The 20290-nt window shown below is 52.4% G+C and overlaps 1 protein-coding gene and 1 long non-coding RNA gene across 5 annotated transcripts; one reads left to right on the forward strand and one right to left on the reverse strand.

Annotated features, from left to right (window-relative positions):
• Window positions 1-1018: 1018 nt before the first annotated feature.
• LOC115943008 (uncharacterized) lies at window positions 1019-14911 on the reverse strand. Of its 3 annotated transcripts, none has more exons than XR_014148406.1 (4): window positions 14300-14780; window positions 13235-13987; window positions 5826-6233; window positions 1019-5122 (listed from the first exon to the last, which is right to left on the reverse strand). It is a non-coding gene; the product is annotated as an uncharacterized LOC115943008 (long non-coding RNA). The 3 variants fall into 3 exon arrangements; XR_014148405.1 differs by having other exon boundaries at window positions 1019-5125; XR_014148404.1 differs by lacking the exon at window positions 1019-5122 and having other exon boundaries at window positions 5138-6233; window positions 14300-14911.
• A 1474-nt stretch (window positions 14912-16385) lies between these two features.
• Window positions 16386-20198, forward strand: ZFP36L1 (ZFP36 like 1 zinc finger CCCH-type). Of its 2 annotated transcripts, XM_081830364.1 has the most exons (3): window positions 16386-16657; window positions 17622-17714; window positions 19060-20198. In XM_081830364.1, the coding sequence occupies exons 1-3, from the start codon at window positions 16601-16603 to the stop codon at window positions 20017-20019; spliced, it is 1110 nt and encodes a 369-aa protein (XP_081686490.1). In that variant the 5' UTR covers window positions 16386-16600; the 3' UTR covers window positions 20020-20198. The 2 variants fall into 2 exon arrangements, with proteins under 2 accessions (XP_081686490.1, XP_006739488.1); XM_006739425.3 differs by lacking the exon at window positions 17622-17714 and having other exon boundaries at window positions 16409-16657.
• Window positions 20199-20290: the final 92 nt, after the last annotated feature.

Consider the following 20290-nt stretch of genomic DNA (forward strand, 5'->3'; position numbering starts at 1 on the left):
GGCCTTCATGACTGCCTGCCTGTAACAGCCCGGGTAGGCTGGAGAAGCTCCCTGTAGGGGTGCGCTGCTGAGCACAGGGCCTGCTGTCCATCTGTGTACCCTGAACTCCTTGCCCCTGTCTTTGGGAATGAGATGATCTGCTGATCGTCTTCCTTCTTAGGATGCAGTTTGCCATTCAAAGCCACGGCCCCGAGGGGAGAGTGCCCTATTCCTCATTTTTCAACTCATTCTTCAACTAGAGAGAAAGTGGGGGGCTCCAACCCAAGTGGCCCATTCTTCCCAGAGCAGGGTGACCCTTCTTGAGAGGGAGAGGACAGCAGTGGCTTCTGTGACACCCAGTAGGATTCCCAGCCCAAAGAGGTCTCAGACTATGTGTATCTTGACTTTGATCTAATTGCGATGTTTAAGTGAGGCCACGGCCGTTCAAACAGAACACCTAAGATGGGGGTGCCTCCAGTATGGTCCCGAGAAGCTAAAGGCTGACATTTGCCAACAACCCCTCAACTCAGACCCATCCTCTATCAGCGCTGACTAGTGCTAAGACGCTTCATGTACATTAATCTCGTTTAACCTCACACCCTAGGAAATGGGGCACGTATGATTCTCCCCATTTTCCATTTGAGGTTAGAGAGGTTGCCCAATCTGCTATAATCGCTCTATGCTGGAAAAAATAATTCATCGTGCTTTAAAATACATTGACACCAACCAAAGGATAATTTTCACTGAGTTTAAAAGCAGTGCCAAATGAACACCAGTCTCTTTGACGGCTTCTTCCCAGGCTGGAAGACCCTGAGGGACGGGCCAGCACTCTTGGTTCTCATGTGTGTGGGGGGAGGAGGGCTTGGGGCACTTTCCTACCCCCTGGGTGGTGGTCTTCCTGCCTCTTCTCCAGCCCTCCCCACTCCTGGCAGGTGTCCCACAGCCTCCTCTCCTGTCCAAGAGCACATGTCCTCAGGAAGTAAATATCATGTTGCAAGAACCAATAAGACAAGAATCCCTGAGTTAAAAACGTTTCAGCTTTTATGAACTTAAGACATTTTATTATGGAAAATTTCAAACATATACAGGAGGAGACAGAGGCATGTGATGAATCGCCATGTACCCATCACCAATATCACCAACTCCTGGCCAAGCTTGTCCCCTGACACCACCATCTGCCTCCCCACCTCCCATATAATACTGAAGTAAATCCTATATATCAGGGCATAACATTTCATCTGCCAGTATTTCAGTATGTATCTCTAAAAAAAAACGAGGGGGGCTCGTTAAACTTAGCCACACGGTCTTTATGTCACCTAAAAACTAACAATACCCCTTAAATGTTAACAAGATTCTGTGAGTGTTCACATTTCCAGGACATTTTTCAACTCTTTGCCTTTCTACTTTAAGAAGGAAAATTGGCCCTGAAATAAGAATTTCTCAGCATTTGGTCATATCCTTACAGTCTAGCTCCTAAAAGGACAGATCTCTGAATTTGGACAGAAATGCCCGGTTATTAAAGTCTCTGAGGCTCGTGATCCCTGTGTAAGCTTGCTCCCCCCACCGCCCTTGGCCTGGCCGGTGCTGGGCACATGGGGGGTGCTAGGTAACTACGTGCTGGGGTTCACGGAAGGATGAACACATGCAAGGGTGGGGATGCAGCCGAGTTGAGCTAATGCGGGAGGACTGGAGCGCAGCCCCCTGCGTCCTCCCACCCACGCTGTGAGTGGCTGTCCTTGGCTCTCCGCGCAGTGCTCCACCCGCCAGCTGCCTGGGCCTCCTCTGGGACCCTCTCCTCTCTCTTGCTCGGGATACTTGACTGTGTTCCAGTGACTCCGTGGAACCCCACTTTGTGGGGCCTCCAGCCTCCCTCTTGGTCTTGCCAATTCGCTGCTGAACACACAGCAACAGTTGACTGGGGGTGCTTTTAGGGAGGGAGGGCTGCTCACATGTGCCAAGCGCCTTGCTCATCTGTCCTCGCGGCCGCAGCCCCAGGAGATGGGGGTTGCTGTTACGGCCATTTCAGAGCGGAGACTAGAGGAGGCAGGTAAGTCCCCTGCTTGCCTAGGCAGTGCCAGTGCCGGGATTTGACTGCGGTCAGCCTTGAACATGGGCTACTCTCCATTGGTTCCCAAATGTTAAGACTCGTTTGGCAAACTGCTTGGCAGCGTGGCCCGGGACCAGGCACTTAGGCTTTTGAGGACAAATCTCAACAGGTTGGGATCTTCAATCACCGTGCACTTTTCCCTGCGATGTTCACATCTTCCAGAACAGATATAGCATGACTTATTATTATATACACCCTTATTAGGAGATTAGCTCAGTTGAATGGAATAAATTTTAGGTCATTCAGCCTCTAATTTCCTGGTTTGTCTTTTTTCACGGTTAAATAATAGTTTGAGTCATAGATTATACGACTGTGGCAGGTTGGAAGGTGAGGAGGGAGGAGAAGAAACCGGGTTGAGTATCCAAGGCTACAACCTAGACGTGATCCCTGCTGTACATCTGGCCACATCTCTCTGTTTTTGATAGAAGAAAAATGTGACTTTTGGAACGTAGAGAACCGGGGGTCAAGTACTTAAGAATTCTTGGGGACAAGGGCCGGTGTGCGCACTGTTTCCTTTGTCCCAGTCAATCAGAGCCCAGCTTGTGTGGCTTCCCCTTGGCTGAACTTTGGGGGAGCAGTTTTAGGTGGCCTGGGGAGGCTCAGACCCCTGTGCACCAGCAGGCCTCCTCACCCGCTGCAGACAGCCTGGACGTGCCAATGCGGGGCGCTAAACCAAACTCACATTTTTACTTCCTTTGCTTCTTGATTTTGCCTTGGTCTGGTTCAGCTGCTGCCCTAAGAGAAACGGACCAGTGGGCAGAGGTGGGTGTGATTAAGTAAGGGAAATGAACGACCTGGGCAGACACAGACAAGAGACACTGGCTGACTCACAGAGGAAAAGAGGGGCAACAGAAGGCTGAAAGGCCCAGCTGACAAAGGGAGAGGAACCAGGGTCTTCTGCAAGTGTTCATGGGGTTTATGGATAGGAGGCATTTGAAGGTGAACTTCAAGAAACTAAGCTGTTTGCCACCTAGCAATGAGGAAACTGTAGCTATCTTTAGGTCCCAGTTGGGAATGCCTGGAAACAAATTTAAATCATCTAAGTTGTTTCCAAAAGTTGCATTTGCTGGGACCCCTCTGGCTCTGCACAGAGTTGGGCATGCCGTCTTCCAGGCACCCCTGCTGTGTCTGAGGGCTGGGTTAGCCCTGGTCCCCAGCAAGGTGGCTGGGAAAAGCCCACCCTAGAAGGTGAAAAGTGGATGGTACAGCTGCATCGCTCCGCAATACTTCTCCGTCACAGAGCTGCTCCTGCTCAGATCTCCCAGTGGGCCCTCCAGAGGGCACCATGATGGAAGCCACCAGACTCTGGGGCGAACTGGAATGGTTTTTGGCCTTGCCCCGGGCAAGATGAGCTCTCCCTCTGAAAAAGACCAACGGTGGTGCTGAGCTGGGGAACTGTAGGAAAAACAAGGGCATGCAGGAAAGCTTGTTTTTCTAGGACTGTCCTCTGCTCAGCTTTAGAAGAGTCTGAAATCCACAAAATGCACTAAGACTCAGAACATTACTGAATGTGGTTGGTTGAGGGTCAAAGCAGTTTTAAACTCATTGCTGCTTCCCTTTCCCTCCTGGGTCTCTCTCTTTTTTTCTGGTATTGTTTGCTTTCACATTCTTCTCTTTCCAGAATATTTATAACTGCCCTTCTCTTCTTTTTCATTCTCAATTCCCTTCCCCACCCGACTCTGCCTTCTTAGCATAATTTTTCTTTTCTTTTGGCCTTCCTTGTTTTACATCTGGATTCCCGGATGGTTTATTTTGTCCGTTTCCTGAATTCCCCTCCTCTCCTGTTTCTTGTAGTTCTTCCTCTCCTTTTCCTTCAGCGTCGGTTCCCTCCCCTCAAGCTTTCCTTGGGCCACACAGGCTTTTAGTCTTGCTCATCTGTTTCAGCAGAGCTGGCAAGAAGGAGGCCACAGCCGGCAGGCAGAGCCACGGTGGCAGAAGAGGACCTGAGCATCTGAAGATTCTCCCGCAGTGGTGTCTCTGGAAGAGGAGCCCCCTCCTTGGGGAGGGGAGCTGGGGGACAGGGCTCCTCTCCCCCCACCTCAAGGGTTCACATCGGCTGCCAGGCCGGGGCTGAGGGCCGGGGCAGATGGTGTTTCCTCCACGGTGTGTGGGCCTGGGCCCCATTGCTCAGGGAGGCGGTGGAATCCGTCCCTCTCTGAGTGGACAGGTGGGGGATTCACCGGCTTCCACCCTAAAGGCTGGCGCTCAGGGGAGGTGCATGCCCTGGGAATGTATTCCTCGCAAAGCTCTGTGCTGTGGGTGGGACGACTTGCAGCCTAGGGGGCTGCCTCCTGGGGGAGTCTGGGTGTCTTCTGAGAGTTGCTCTCTGGCTGAAGACCCGCGGCGGTTTCCCGGCAGAAGGCCCTTCCCTCCCGAAGGCCCTTCCCTCCCAACACCCCCAGCCCAGCCAGCGGGTGTTTTTAGGGCACAAAGAGAATGCAAGTGGTGGCTGATCATTTCAAGGTGCCTTAAAGGCGGCTGGCCACTGAGGAGAGGAGCAACACAGAGCCCACCTGTGGGAGGCCCTGAGGGTCAGCCCCATACTGATAGAAGCAGGTGGCACTTCTTGAAGGGTGCGGTGGCAGAGAAACCCTAGAAGTCGCAGCCGTGCCCCTCCTGTGTGAAGTGACGGGGGCGGGGGGAGAGGAGCGTCCTGGCTCTGCTCCCCAGCTGTCTGAGGCAGATCGACTGGAGTCCATCTGGCCGTCCCCCACCCTCCCCACCCCCCGACCCATGCCTGCCTCCCACCCTGGGACGTCGGTGCCACTGGGGCCTGGCTGAGCTCTGGGTGGGCCTAGATGAGGAGCAGCTGGGTCGATGCGCACCCGGGGCTGCGCTGCATCCCGGGCTGCCGGGGCCCGAGAGCACCAGCTGGGTGTCCATCGGGCCGCTCGGTCTTCTCCCGGGCCCCGTGGTGATGGTGGCTGCGTGCTGCCCTGCAAGTGCCACCAAGGGCTCCCTCGCCTTCGCCACGCCTTGCTCACCTGCCAGGTCCCCTCCGTTCCTCATCATCTTCATCAATGTCCAACGTTCCTGCTACTTTAGAAAAATAGCGTTGATTATATAGAAGCTGGAGAAAGATCTTTGCTCATTTTATATTTTGCTTCTGTTTTCTAAGCCTTCAGCCCTAGAGTCTAACTCTTGGGGTCCAGCATCCTTTCAGACTCTAGAACCAGAAGCCCCAGGAGCCCAAAAGTCCTCACTCGTGGGCCCTGAGGACCTGCCATGTCTCTGGTTGAAGGCAGAGCCTCCTTCCCTGCAGAGAGGCCTATCCTAGTCCGGAGGAACATTTAGGGGACTTAGAGGAAGGATGGTGAACTTTCTTCTAAGTTCTCCTCTCAACTCTGGCAGGAAGGCTGGGGGCAAAGACAGGCCTCTTTTTTTTTTTTTTTTTTTAAAGATTTTATTTATTTATTTGAGAGAGAGAGAATGAGAGAGAGCACATGAGAGGGGGGAGGGTCAGAGGGAGAAGCAGACTCCCTGCCGAGCAGGGAGCCCGATGCGGGACTCGATCCCGGGACTCCAGGATCATGACCTGAGCCGAAGGCAGTAGCTTAACCAACTGAGCCACCCAGGCGCCCAAGACAGGCCTCTCTGATGTAGGAATCTGGGGGGGCGGTAGGATCCTAGCGGCCTCTCACCCTTCCCACCTGAGCCCGAAGAGCAGGCTTCTTACACCCTGCGGCCTCAGTGCACCTCGTTCCTGCCACCTCCCTCCGCCTTCCCTCTTCCCACATACCACGTTGTATAAATATTTACACCCCCAGGCTGGCAGGAATCTTTCTCTAGCCACTTCCACGGTCTCTGGGAGAGCTTGTTCTCTCCCTGAACAGCTGCAGCAGATCTGGTTGCCTTTGGTCAGACGAGGGCAGGCCCTGGTTTGGGGGGCCCGTAGCCCCCGCAGGGTGGAGGATGCAGTAGGCGGGAGAAATTCAGCTCGGAAGAAGTCACAGGGCTGTGGCAGAAATCCATCCTCTCTCTGGCTGCCTATGTGATGAGCCTCCAAGAGTTGTCTGATCCCGGCTCTGGCTGGGGAGGTGGGTCCTGCTTCTCAGAGGAACAGCTCCCCAGGGTGGGGTTGGTCCCTTTCTGGGCTGGGCACTGGGGGAGAGGGCTGGAGGATAATTCCAAAGCAAACTGGCTGGGGCTAGGACAAAAGAGAAACTTAGTTTACTTGTGAGCACAGTATGTCTGCGGCCTTTATTCTCTCTGAAGCAACCACCCCAGTTAGGAACAAGAATTCCCTGGAGAATCTTCATGTCAGGCCTCTCCGGGCCTCCTGCCCCAGGCCACTCTCCCTCCCACCAGTCCCCATTCAGTCCTTCTACCTGGGGGCTGGGGAGTGGAGAGGACGATGCTCCTTTCCACATCCTCCCTGCTGACCCGGGAAGCAGGAGTTTGCCAAGGAACGAGACTGTGTGCGGTACTTCTCCATATTCTCATGTAATTATTTGAGTCATAAGCCCAGCAGATTTTTTAGCTTCCTTGTGTGTGTCTCCTCTTTCTGTCCTCAGAGAGCGAGCTGCATAACAGCAAGTTCCGCGACCCAGGGCCCCATCTTTCTCTGGTCCTATCGGGTTCAGTGGGTACCTCTGAGAGCCAGTTGGTGGACACAGAGCTCACCTCCCCTTCCTGTGCCTCAGTTTCTCCCACATCTGTGGGAGGTGATTAACCTGTGTTCCATAAAGCATTCCAAATTCAGCACAAGAACAGGTTTTTAGGAAGCAACATAGTGGTTTCATTTAACCCCCTTTTCTACGTATGGGGGGTGTGTGTGACACGAGAGACCGTTCAGGTATCAGGCAGAGGAAAATGTGTGTTCGGTGCTTGGGGGAGGCTGAGGAGAAGGAAGACAGGATTAAAAAGGCCTGGGTTTCATATCCAAGAACTCCCCAAAATCAAACAGTAGAGCCACTGAGGATGGTGTGGGGTGTGTGGGATTGGGCAGGGTGTGCTGATGGGGCCAGGGACAAAGGTACCCACACTTCGTGCCAGAAAGCAAACGACCAGGTTCAATCTCTCACTCTCTTGGAGGGCTCAGACCCCTTCTGGGAATGGGAGAAGAGCAGAGGTCACAGGTGCCTGGATGAGATAGCTTGGTGTTCCATGGGTAGAGAGCCCCCCTAAGGTGCGGTGGGAGGGGGCTGGGTTTGGCCTGCTGGGGAAGGCACAGGGAGGAAGCCGGGCAGCTGCAAGATATTCCTGCTTGCTGCCGGCCTGCCTGCTTCCCCGCCCTCCAAAGGTGAAACAAAACCCAAATAAAAGCCTGACCCGGCAGATATTAATACTCCAGAGCCAGGGCTGGTGTGCAAGCAGCCACCTCCTCCCCCTCCTTGTGTTTCTATAAGCGGCTGAAATAAATTTAGCGAAACAACCCCACCCGTCTGAGGGCCTAAGATTTCAGAGCAGTGTGACTCTTTCCCCTGAAAGCCCCTGTTTTTCAGAGCCGAGAGCTTTTTGTTTAAATTCTCTTTGGGAATGGAATGCTCTCAATCTGAGATAATCATGGTCCTGCAGTCACCTACTCCTCATTGACGACTACGCCTTCCACACAGCATGGCTTGCTAGAAAGCTGATCTGCAGATGGGCTCCAGCTTCAAGTAGTCAACGCGATGGGGCTAATGCCTCGTTGGATCCACTCGGGTATTTATTGTAAGATTATTCTTCACAGTGTCTGAATGTTCAGGCAGGCCCCTCCGCTGTCCGTCATGAGGACACTAACGTAGAGAACCACTGACTGAGAGCCTACTGTGTGCTAGGTTCTGTTCCAGGCACCGCGGGTTGAGTTGAGAACAGACAGAGCATACGTCCTCGTGGGAAGGAAGATGTCAAAAAGGTAAATGACTATAAAAAAAACCCTTGCTACTAATGTTGTCCTTAATAGGAAAAGACTGAATGCTTTCCCCTAAGATTGGGATCAGGTGAGGGTGTCCACTCTCACTATGCCTATCAAATATTGTATACCGTAAGTCCTAGACGGGGCAATACGGCAAGAAAAAGAAATGGAATGCGTGAGATTGGAAAGGAAGAAATTAAGCTGTTCCCTTTTGTGGATAACATAATTGTCTATGTTAAAAACAAACAAACACACAGGGGTGCCTGGGTGACTCAGTCGGTTGGGTGTCCGACTCTTGATTTCTGATCAATCATGAGATTGAGCTCTGTGCTGGGTGTGGAGCCTGTTTGAGATGCTCTCTCTCCCTCCCCTCTGCCCCAGCCCCTGCTCACGTGCATGCTCTTGGTCTCTTTGTCTCTCAAAAAAAAAACAAAACCCAAACCAACAACAAAAAAACACACACACAAAAAAAACCGAAGGAATCTACAAAAAAAAGCTTACAACTGGGGACGCCTGGGTGGCTCAGTTGGTTAAGCAACTGCCTTTGGCTCAGGTCATGATCCTGGAGTCCTGGGATCGAGTCCCACATCCGGCTCCCTGCTCGGCAGGGAGTCTGCTTCTCCCTCTGACCCTCCCCCCTCTCATGCTCTCTCTCTCTCATTTTCTCTCTCAAATAAATAAATAAAAATATTAAAAAAAAAAAAGCTTACAACTGAAGTGACTTTTGTAAGATCAAAGGATACAAGGCCAGTACACACAAAACTGTATTCCTATAAGCTAGTAATGAAAAATTAGAAACTGAAATTAAGAGAAATATTATAATAGTTCCTCCAAATGGGGAAATAGTAAGTATAAATCTAACAAAACATGTATAGGATTTATATGCTAAAAACTACAGAACACCAATTAAAGGTATCAAAGACCTCAATAAATAGACATACCATGTATGTGGATTAGAAGACTCTATACAGCAAAGATGTCATTTTTCCTGAATTGATCTGTAGATGTAATGCAATTCTAATAAAATTCCCAGTATATTTTTTTGTAGATACAGACAAGCTGATTCTGATTTTTTTTTTAAAGATTTTATTTATTTATTTGACAGAGAGAGAGAGAGCACAAGTAGGCAGAGTGGCAGGCAGAGGGAGAGAGAGAAGCAGACTCCCTGCTGAGTGGGGAGCCCGATGCAGGGCTCGATCCTGGAATCCTGGGATCATGACCTGAGCTGAAGGCAGACACTTAACCGACTGAGCCACCCAGGTGCCCCTGATTCTGAAATTTATATGAAAAGGCAAAGTAACTAGAATAGGTAAAACAGTTTTGAAAAATAAGAATAAAGTTGGAGGAATTACACCACCTGATTTTAGGACTTAACATAAAGCTACAATAATCAAGACACTGTAACATTGGCAAAGGAGTGAACACACAGATCAAAGGAACAGAATCAAGAGACCCATATAACTATGGCAAACTGATTTTTGGACAGGCACGAACAATTCAATGGAGAAATGATAGTCTTTTAATAAACAGTGCTGGGATTGGACACGCACAGGCAAAAAAGCAAACCTCAATCTAAATTTCCCATCGTATATAAAAACTAACTCCAAATAGATCATAGATCTAAGTGTAAAACATAAAACTATTGAACTTTAGAAGAAGATGGAATCTTAATGACATAGGGTCAGGCAAAGAGTCTTGGATGGGCCACTAAAAGCATCATCCACAAAAGATAAAACTGAAAAACTAAACATCAAAATGAAAAACTTCTGCTCTCTGAAAGATATTTTCTTTCAGAGAATGAAAAGATAAGGTGCAGACTGAAGAAAATATTTGCAAATTACATATCCCACAAAGCAACTGGAGCCAGATTATATAAAGAACTCTCAAAACTCAACAGTAAGAAAACAAACGACCCAGTTAAAAAATGGGCAAAAGACTTGAACAGATACTTTACCAAAGAGGACATACGGATGGCAAATAAGCACATGAAAGATGTTTAACATCATTAGTCATGAATGAAAGGCAAATTAATACCACTATGCAACCTACTGGAATGACTAAAATAAAAAATACTGACAATTTTAAGTGATGGTGAGGTTAAGTGATGTAGAGCAATCAGAAACTCTCACATATTGCTGTTGGAGATGCATGATGTGGGATGCACTCTGGGAAACAGTTTGGCAATTGCTTATGAACTTCCACATACACTTACCATTTGGCCCAGCAGTCCCACTCCTACTTACTTACCCTAGAGAAACAGGCACGGTGTTCACACAGAAATCTGTACACAAATGTTTACTGCAGCTCTATTCATAATGGCCCCAAACTGAAAATAATCCAGTGTCCTTCAACAGATGAATGGATAAACAATGGTGTACCCATATAGTGAAACAGTAGTCTTCAATGAAATGGAATGAACTACTGATACATGGGGCAACACGGATAAATCTGGAAGGCATTATGTTGTGTGAAATCATACATACTATGCGATTCTACTTATATGGCATTCTGGGAAAGAGGAAATGACAGTATAGAGAACAGATCAGTGGTAGCAGACTAAAGGATGGGGAAGGGCATGACTACAAGGGGGTAGCATGAGAGATATTTTGGGAGTAATGAGCTGTTCTGTTTCCTGATCATGGTGGTGGTTACATCAATCTATTGATGTTAAAAGTCTGTACACCAAATATAGCTCAATTTTTCTGTATTAAATTAAAAAGTAAAAAAAAATGTTACAGGAACGAATATATACTCATAAACTGAAATAACTACTCCGAAGGAAATGAACATGCCATGAGGACATAAGAGAGAAGATAGATACCTTGCCTTGTTGAGGGGAGGCGGACTCCAAGAATGGTTGAGGAAGTGATGCTGGAGCTGGATTCTAAAGGATGATTTACAACTTACTTGGGCCAAAGGAAGGTCAATTCAGATAGAAGAAATAGCAAGTGCCAAGGCCCTGGGGCAGAAGGAAGTATTGTTCATTTTCATCTGAAACTGACCAGAGCACAGGGAATGCCCTGGGGGGTGGGAGAGGTGGTGATGGGGAGGGAGGGGTATGAAAGCCCGGGCTGGAACAGTAAGAGAGTCAGATTCTGCTGGACGGAGGCTATGGTTTTATTCTAAAAGGATGGGCAGCCAAGGGTTTTAGGCAAGTGTAACAACAGAGCAGATCTAGGTTTTGAAAAAGATCACTGGGCTGCCCTAAGGAGAGGGGTTTGAGGGAGAGTGGGGATAGAGCCTAAGTAAGTACACAGGAATCTTGGAGTTGGAAAGAACCTCTACAACTGGGTTTCCCAGTTTGGGTACTATTCACATTTTGGGCCAGATACATTTTGTTGTGGGGGCTGCTGTGTGGTTGTTTAGCAGGCTATCTGAACTCTACTTTTTAGATGCCACTAGCATTGACCTTCCTTCCCCCAACAGTGACAACCAAAAGTGTATCTAGACACTGCCAAATGTTTACTGGGGGGTGAAATCATGCCTGGTTGAGAACTACTGCTCTAAAATAAACAAATCCAGTGTTTCTGGCTTCATAATAGAATCATCTGGGGACCTTTGAAGACACAGATGCTGGGCCTCACCCCAGACCAACTGAAGTGGAATATTTGGAGGTGGGGTGGGATGGGGTGGGACAGGGCATCTGTACAGTTTTAAAAGCTCCCCAGATAATTCTGCTCCGGGTGATGGTAGAGCACCACCTGTCCAGCCCAGTGCTCTCCATCTACAGAGCAGAACAGGGAAGCCCAGAGTAGAGAATGACCTACTGCACTAGAAGCAAAGGAGCTCTAGAATCCAGAGTCCTGACTCCTAGACCAGTGCTCATTCCATTAGACTCTGTCACCTCTTAACAGCTGCACAGAACATGCCCTGGGCAAGCTGCGGAAGCCCAGCCTCCCTGAATGACCAGCTCTGGCCTTCTGAGCCTCCCAGGGCTAAGACTGCCATCTCCCCTCGTGGCAGAGCCCAAGCCCTCCCTTTCTGCCACTGCTGGAACCTCTGTGATCCTTCTACTCCCAATGCCAAATGTAGGGTAACCAACATGTCCGAGTGGTTTCAACGGCAAGGGTCAGTAATGACTGAAAAAATGTATTATGTATCGTGTACCTACTCAGGACCTACTCCTGAGGCCCAGGTAATAGAGCTGCCCTCATCCTCAAGGAGTTTCTAGTCCAGTGGGAATAAACAGATAATTCCCAGAAAATGCAGCCGAAGGCTGGAGCGCTGTAGGCCGCAGTGGCAGGGCGGGGAGAGAGGCGGTTTGCTTGCTCAGGGAGCTGCCTGAAATCCCAGCAGAGGAACCTCTTGAGCAAAGCCCCAGGGAGGGGTGTGCAGCAACCACCAGCAACTGCGAGCAGTTTGGAGTGACTGCAGGGCAAGGGGCTGTCTGAGCTAAGCACTGGCTGGAAGAGTTTAACCTTCCCCACCATCCCAGAGGCTAAGGGACCTGCTCGAGGTTGTGCAACTGGTGACTCGCAGAATTGGGCTTCCCATCAAAGTTTAGGTGGCTCAAAACTCATCAGCTTTCTTGTGTCCCTAGGCAGGCCCAGGCAAGAAAGGAGGAGGTGAAGCAGTGGTCAGCTGACCATTTCATGGATGTTTATACTGAAGAATCCTTTTGCAAAGTGAATACTCCCCCAAAGGTGTTTTGTGGTGTAATAAGGCCCCCAAGAATGGTTTAGTTTACATACAATGGCTAGGCAGATAAAAGGTTTCTGCTGGGCTTGAAACTAAGCACTTTATCCGCCAGTTTTAGGCAGTATTATTATCCATATTCTAGAGATGAGAAAACAGAGGCTTTGGTCAGGGTCTTGAAAATGGCAGAGCCAAGATTTGGATCCAGATGGCCCAACTTCAAAGTCTTGGACCACTGATTCCCAAACCCCTAACATCTGAGTCACTAGCAGGAAATTACTAAAAATGCAGATTCCTGACCCCACCTCAAAGCATCTGATTCACTGGGCCCGGGTCCGAGCAGAGGAATATGCATTCCAGGGGCACTGCAGGTAAACTCTAAGCCAGGTAACTCTCAGGCCGCACTTGGCCCTACCTCCCTCTCTCTCTAATCCAGACACCTTGCAGCTGTCCCAGGGTCTCAGGTAGAAGAATTTGGGGGGTGCGGGGCAGGGCGAGACCCAATCCGAAGAATTTGGGGGTTTATGCAAATGACCTGAAGCCAAAGGGCTCTGGGATGGCAGGTCCTGTGTTGCAACCAGGGCCAGGAGGGGATCCCAGGGAGGGGTGCCTTGGAGGGTGCTGGTGACGGTGATCAAGGCCGCGCCGACTAGGGGCCCGGCGCCCCAGTCTCTCACCTGCTGCGAGGTGCGCCCACGGTCCAGATTGGCTCATGAATATGCCCGTCGCGCTTCCTTAATTCCGAGGACTTTCACTTTCCTCCTTGAACAAAACCTAACACCCCCAAGCCAAAAATACCTGGTTAGCCCCTCCTCGAGAGGGTATCGGCTCCAAGGGAGCAGCGAGGGCCGAAGTCGGGCCTTGGACGGGGGACCCGGCCGATCGCCTCCGGGTCGGAAGCGGCAGTGCAGGTGAAGGGGCGGCTTCTCCCGACCCGGCGCGAGTTAGGAACCCGAGCGCCGACCGCTTGGCGAAGGAGGCGGGGAGGGCGGCGCACGGCTTTTGCCCGGCTTCCTGCCGCGGTCGGGGCTCGAGGCCATCCCCGCCGCCTTCGGGCACCTGCAGAGCACGTCCGGCCGAGGCGCGCCGGCTCGGGCCCCCGGACTCCTAGCCCTCCTCGGCCCGGCTGGACGCGGCTCCCCGGCCCGCCGGGTCAGCGAAGGGTTAAGGAGGCTCGCTCCCTCCGCCCGGCTCCCTCACCCTTGGAAAGTCCCTGAAATGACGTTTCAACCCGACAATTAAAAAAGAGTTTAATTATAGAGACAGGCTCTCAGAGCTGGAACAAACTCGGTGGGTCGGCGGGGCCGGTAAACAACTCCGGAGCGAGCGGGCCAGGCCGCCGCCCCGCGGAGCCCGCGCCCCGGGAGCGGGGGAGGGGAGCGGCGGCCGGGAGTTGGAAAAGCGGAGGAAATTCGAGGAATCGGCATTCTCTTTGGGGGGGGGGGGAGAAAAAGAAAAAAAGAAAAAAAGCCTTTTTAGCTAGCCTGCGGCGCCGGGGCCGCGTGACGGTACTTCTGGCCGGTCCTGCAACCGCGGGGGGACAGCGGGTGCGGGCCGGGCCTGGGGCCGAGAAGGCGGCCCCACCCGCTTGGGGGCCCCTTCTCCCTCGCTTCTCCACCCCACCTCCGTCTCCCCAGCAGAGCTTCGCGAACCCTCCAGAGTTAAAGACCAATGGGCCTTTTCTGGTGGTGGAGGGGGAGGGAGATAAAAAGAAATAGCTTCACATCAGGACGCAGACTAACCTTGTGGTTTTAACGCGCAGCCTGCTCTGTCCTGAAATCTGGAACTCATTACCTCATCACCAAGAAACTGCACGAGCCGCCCCCCCGCTTCTTGGAGCTGGGGAAAGGAGCGAGCAGACACCCCTTTAAGAAAGAAACCTACACTTGTATGATTTAAATTAAGGTGGATGGAAGTTATTTCCCTTTCTGGCGCTTGCCAGATTTCAAGAAAAGCTGAAAAATGGGAGCAGGGGGAGGGAAGCAACAGGAGGCTAGACGGCAGCAGAAGGAAAGGCAAGGGGCAGCAGCTGGGTTAAAAACGGGGGCCATCATTTTAAGTCTGAGGGGCCAAATAAAAGCAGACCGGGCTGAGATCACGTAGATTCGTGGCTGCAGCAAAAGTTGTGTGTTTCGCAAAGATGAAAAACAACCGGTTCCTTTCGTTGTGATTTGTAAGTTTTCCCTGGGTCTGCTCGGAGGTTGACGAATACATCAGAAATGTAATAAAAATGCGTGTGTGTGTGGGTGGGTGGGTGGTGGTGGTGAGAGCGCGACTGGAGCGCTCTGCTCCGCCCGCCCTGTCCTTTCCAAAGAAACGTGCTCATAATGGGGTGACCTAATTACATCGCAATGGAACCCGCTCTTAGCCACTCAGCGCTCGGGGTTTCATAACAGACCCGGCGGCCTCGAGTGCTGGGAAGGAACGTGCGAGGGCCGAGGAGGCGGCCAGGCACGCGGGGAAATAGGAAAGAAACACAGCCCGCGATTTCCGCCTGGGTCTTCGCTCCAGCACCCGGGGGGCCGTGGGCGACACGTTAACAACTTTTTATTTGGGTGGATGGAGAGGCATCCGAACCTAACAGTAAATATATAACACTCTTAAAAGAAGTAATCTATTGGGGGGTGCTTTCGGTTTCGAGGGTCCCGTACCCTTCTCCCCCATCCCGCCCAAACAGCGCAGCGTGACAAGCCATATGTTCCGTTCCCGTGGGGGCGGGGGAGAAGCAACAATAAGTTAAAAGTGTCGCCTCCCCCATTTCTTTACCTTCATTCTTGCCAAAGTAATTTTTTTTTCATTGTTCAAGCATCTAGGGGTGTGTGTGTGTGTGTGTATGTGTGTGTGCCCCGTAGTTCAGAGCGCGCGTGGAAAGTTGTGCGTTAATGATTTTTTTTTTTTAATTGGTGGGGGGGCGGACTGGAAAGGGCATTCATGAGGGTTCGGGTTTTCTTTATGAAAAACTTTAAGGTGGGACGCGTGAAATAAATCCCACTCCCAGGCCTGTTAAACGAACAAGCAATCGGGCCGGGCGGTGGTCTTTTTCGCGCCCCCCCCCCCCCCCCGCCGTCCGGCTGCAAAGCGCAGGAGAGTGTAGGCGCGTGCGGCGCGCGAAATCGTGCTGCGCTCGCCCCGCCGGGCCGGGTCCTCCCCGGAGAAAAAGTCTCCCTGGAGTTTCCCCCACCACTCTACGTCCGCCACGTCCTGCTGAAAAAAAAAACAAAACAAAAACCCGAAACCCCTAGACCTGAATGCTTTGTGCGTCCCAAATTCCCGATCTCTTGGCCCTGCCCGGTTGCGGAAGGCAGCCGAATGAGGACGAGAACTCGGGAAAAGAGTTAAGTTGTGGGGGGCACTTGGAGAAGTTTCAGGGGAGATCTGCTCAAGATGGAAACCGCAGCCCGGGCGCTAAGGACGGGCTTCTGCTCCCGCTTGCAAAAAGAGAAAGTCGAGCCCGCCTTCCTGCCCGACAAAAAAACAACAACACAACAACAAGAACCCCGAAGAGGGAGGAATGAATGATGTCACAGAGCCGCGCTCGCAGCCTGACAAAGGGGGGGCGCGCCCCTCCCCCTCGCGCCGCTCGGCCCCAGAGAGAGGCGCCCCAAGCGCCGGGTAGCCGAGCGCGCGGACTCGAAACTTTTCCTCTTTAAGAAAAAAAAGTTGTGCGCTGCTCTCAGTTGGTTTTTTTTTTCTTCTTCTTCGGCTTCTTTCCTCGTTTCCCCTCCCCCTTCTTCCTTTTGAAAGTTTCTTTTTTTTTCCTCCGAGTTTGACCGCATGGCTGATTCAACTTCAGTGTCAATCAACTTTTTTTCCCTCCTCTTCCTCATTTAAATAAGTTTAAAGCTCCTCCTCCCCCGGCCCACCAAATCTGAACTTTATAAATTGGGCTTCGCGCGCTGCGGCCGAGGAGAGTCAGAAAGGCGAGGGGCGCCGGGAGCAGGCGTGTGGGACTCCAGACCGGAGAGCCGGAGGCTGCGCCTTCCCCGCATCGAGACCTTCGCGACACACCAGATCCCCGTCCCTGCCCCGTGCGAGCGCCCAGGATGACCACCACCCTCGTGTCTGCCACCATCTTCGACTTGAGCGAAGTTTTATGCAAGGTAAAGTGGGGCGGAGGGTTTGCTTCTCAAAGTTTCCTTTTTCCTTTTTTGCCTAAAGAAAGAACCCCCAAAAGTTCAGGTCTTGGGAAGCAGGGAGGAGAGGAGGCGAGGCGATATGGGTCTTTTTTCTGCCTCATTTCCCCCCCAGTTTAAAGGAATTTGGCGCTCTCCACCCTGAGTTTCAACAGGTCCTCGCGGCGACTGCATAGGAATTTGGAGACCAGAGTTTTGGGGGGCGAAGTTTGAGTGGCGGGGCTGCCCGGGGACGCGGGGCATTGGCGGACTGGGGCAGTTTTGCGGTAGTTCTGTCGTCCCTAATGTGCTGCTTGAGCCCGGTTTCGCTGATCTGCTAGGGTTGCCCGGTGCGCGCTCCGGGTCTCGCCAACGCCGGGAGGGGTTCGAGTCTCTCCAACCACACCGCCAGCCTGTGGGGTCAGCAGGGGCGCCCCTTGGGGAAGTTGAGTCTCGGGAGGACGCTTTGCTGGGAGATTTCCTCCTCTGATGTGGAAGGGCTGGGAATCTGCGAGAAAAAGGCCAAGAGTTGTGATTCAAAAGGATGTTGCAAAACGGGTTTGCAGTGGGGCTTTCTTCTGTGATAGCCTACAGTGCTGCAAACATTGGGGTGAAAATGGGACTAGGGTTGAACCCCTTACCTGTTTTCCGAGGGGGTGGGGGGACTCGACAACAAAATGCCGGCCTGAGCTCAAGGGGCTCTGCGAGGAAGGATTTAATGGGGCCTCCTTAAGTGGTGTAGCTTGCCAGCCGGTGTGGAAAAAAAGCAGGTTTTAAACACCGAATGTTCCAGGAGTGCGGTTTAGGTGTACATAGCAAAAGCCAATGGATGTTGAATTATTTTCGCCCCCTCTCCCCAGTTTGAAAGCAGGGAGCTGCTAGGCTACTTTTAATTGCTAAAGTGTTTTGCCTTCTTTTAAACACGTCGGGTCATGTCGCTTTCTTTTCTCAGCTTGCTTCTCCAGTCGGCCCAGCTTCCAGGGCCCCAGGGCTGCAGGGCTGGGGTGCAAGGAGGCCGAGGAGCATAAGAGCAACATCAAAAAAAGTTTGAATTTCAGCTTCCTTCCCTCCTTGCGCCTTCCCAGACTCCTGTTGCCCTGGCGGCTCCCTGAGCTCTCCTGCACTTTTCCTTCTCTTCCTGGCTTTCTCGCTCTTTGATCTATTTCTCTTTTTCTCGCCCTCTGCACAGCCCCCCTCCCCCGCAGGACTTTTTAAATGAACCTTATTGTTGGGAACCGGCTCTCAACTTGGTTCCTGTAATCCGCTCCGTGGGGTGGTTGCTGTTACAGATTCCCGATCCCCTGCAGCTGATCCTAAGGGACCAACTTTAGAATTTGCACAATGACACCCACATGGGCTGGGAGCCAACTCCCAGGTCCCCGGCTTTCCAAACCTTGGGTACAGATTGGGCAGGTGACCAGGGGCCCATTGGAACAGAAACCTGTTTGTGGTGGCTCTGCTTCCCTCCCCACAAATCCACTATTGACTAGGAGGCGGGTGGGGGGATTTGGTGCCTTCCTTTTCCTTCCCACCTGCAGCTTTGCGTTAAAGATTAAACACTGGCGCTCTTATCCAAGCCTGCCCTTGCAGCCAGAAGACTAACAGCAAAGGCATCTTCCCAGTGGAGGGGGTGGGGTAGGCTGAGAATGGTGGGGAGATCATTGTAGAAGGCACCCCTTCCCCAAGCATGGGGCAATAATGCATTTTGTTTTTAGGAATCCCATCCTTCCTTCTCCTGGCCCTGACCCCCACCCCTGACCTAGGACTTCTCCTGCCCCCTTCCTCTCCCCCACCCCTCAGCAAGATAAAGCAAAGGCAGTCTGGAAACCTGTTGCCAAAGGAAGGGAACACTTCTGAAGGAGGAAGTGGAGAGTCTTAGGCCAGGTTGTGTGTGTGTGTGTGTGTGTGTGTGTGTGTTGTTAATGAAGGAGGGACTGATTAAAAAGGAGGTACTCATAGTCTCCTGAGGTTTACCTGGTTTTGTTAGGCGGAAGGGGAATCTGGAGAAGTCTTGAGTTGTGTGAGATATTTTGAGCTGAGGAATCTATTTGGGAGGTAAAGAAGTTAGATTTTGTGGATGAACAAGGTACTTTCGGGGACAGGATATGGGGGCACAGTCCAGGGGTGTGCAGGGAGTAGGGTGCATGTATAACAATTTCATACCGGTGGGGATTTTGTGGTTTCTTCTGTAGGGGGCCAAAGTAAAGCTAGGTGACTGGTCGTAGGGGGAAGAGTGGGAGGGGCTTGCCAGGATAGAGTTAGAGATGGTTCCTTAGAGACACAAGGGGCATTTCTGCTTGTGGAGGGGCTGCCCTTAGCGGTCCCTTTCTTGGCCCTGGTGGATGGCCTTTGTCACTAACCACGCTCTCTCTTCCCTCCCTTCCCTGCAGGGTAACAAGATGCTCAACTACAGTACTCCCAGTGCAGGGGGCTGCCTGCTGGACAGGAAGGCGGTGGGCACCCCTGCCGGTGGGGGCTTCCCCCGGAGGCACTCGGTCACCCTGCCCAGCTCCAAGTTCCACCAGAACCAGCTCCTCAGCAGCCTCAAGGGCGAGCCGGCCCCAGCTCTGAGCTCTCGCGACAGCCGTTTCCGAGACCGCTCTTTCTCCGAAGGGGGCGAGCGGCTGCTGCCCACCCAGAAGCAGCCGGGGAGCGGCCAGGTCAACTCCAGCCGCTACAAGACGGAGCTGTGCCGGCCCTTCGAGGAGAACGGCGCCTGTAAGTACGGGGACAAGTGCCAGTTCGCGCATGGCATCCACGAGCTCCGAAGTCTGACCCGTCACCCCAAGTACAAGACGGAGCTGTGCCGCACCTTCCACACCATCGGCTTTTGCCCATATGGGCCCCGCTGCCACTTCATCCACAACGCCGAGGAGCGCCGCGCCCTGGCCGGGGCCCGGGACCTCTCCGCCGACCGTCCCCGCCTCCAGCATAGCTTTAGCTTTGCGGGGTTTCCCAGTGCCGCTGCCACCGCCGCTGCCTCGGGGCTGCTGGACAGCCCCACGTCCATCACCCCACCCCCCATCCTGAGCGCCGATGACCTCCTGGGCTCACCCACCCTGCCAGATGGCACCAATAACCCCTTCGCCTTCTCCAGCCAGGAGCTGGCGAGCCTCTTTGCCCCTAGCATGGGGCTGCCTGGGGGTGGCTCCCCAACCACCTTCCTCTTCCGGCCCATGTCCGAGTCCCCTCACATGTTTGACTCTCCCCCCAGCCCTCAGGATTCGCTCTCGGACCAGGAGGGCTATCTGAGCAGCTCCAGCAGTAGCCACAGTGGCTCTGATTCCCCCACCTTGGACAACTCAAGACGCCTGCCCATTTTCAGCAGACTTTCCATCTCAGATGACTAAACCAGGGTAGGGAGGGACCCCCTGCCTACTCCACCCCTCCCATCCTTACCCTCATCTCCCTACCCATCTGATTCCCGACAACCCCTGCATTAACAAGGTTAAGCTCAACCCCTTTCCCCCAGAACCTTGGAATGCCCCCTCCCTCTCCCCGCTCCTAACCGCCCCCCCCCCCAACATAAGGACAAGTCAATTTGTCAGTAGCTTCCTCTGGCTTGAAACCCCCCTCTCCTCGATTTTATAGCCCACTTACCACGCATAACAGACAAGTCCC

This window comes from Leptonychotes weddellii, chromosome 9, assembly GCF_054177405.1.
Source record: "Leptonychotes weddellii isolate Sample4059 chromosome 9, ASM5417740v2, whole genome shotgun sequence".
Lineage (NCBI taxonomy): Eukaryota > Metazoa > Chordata > Mammalia > Carnivora > Phocidae > Leptonychotes > Leptonychotes weddellii.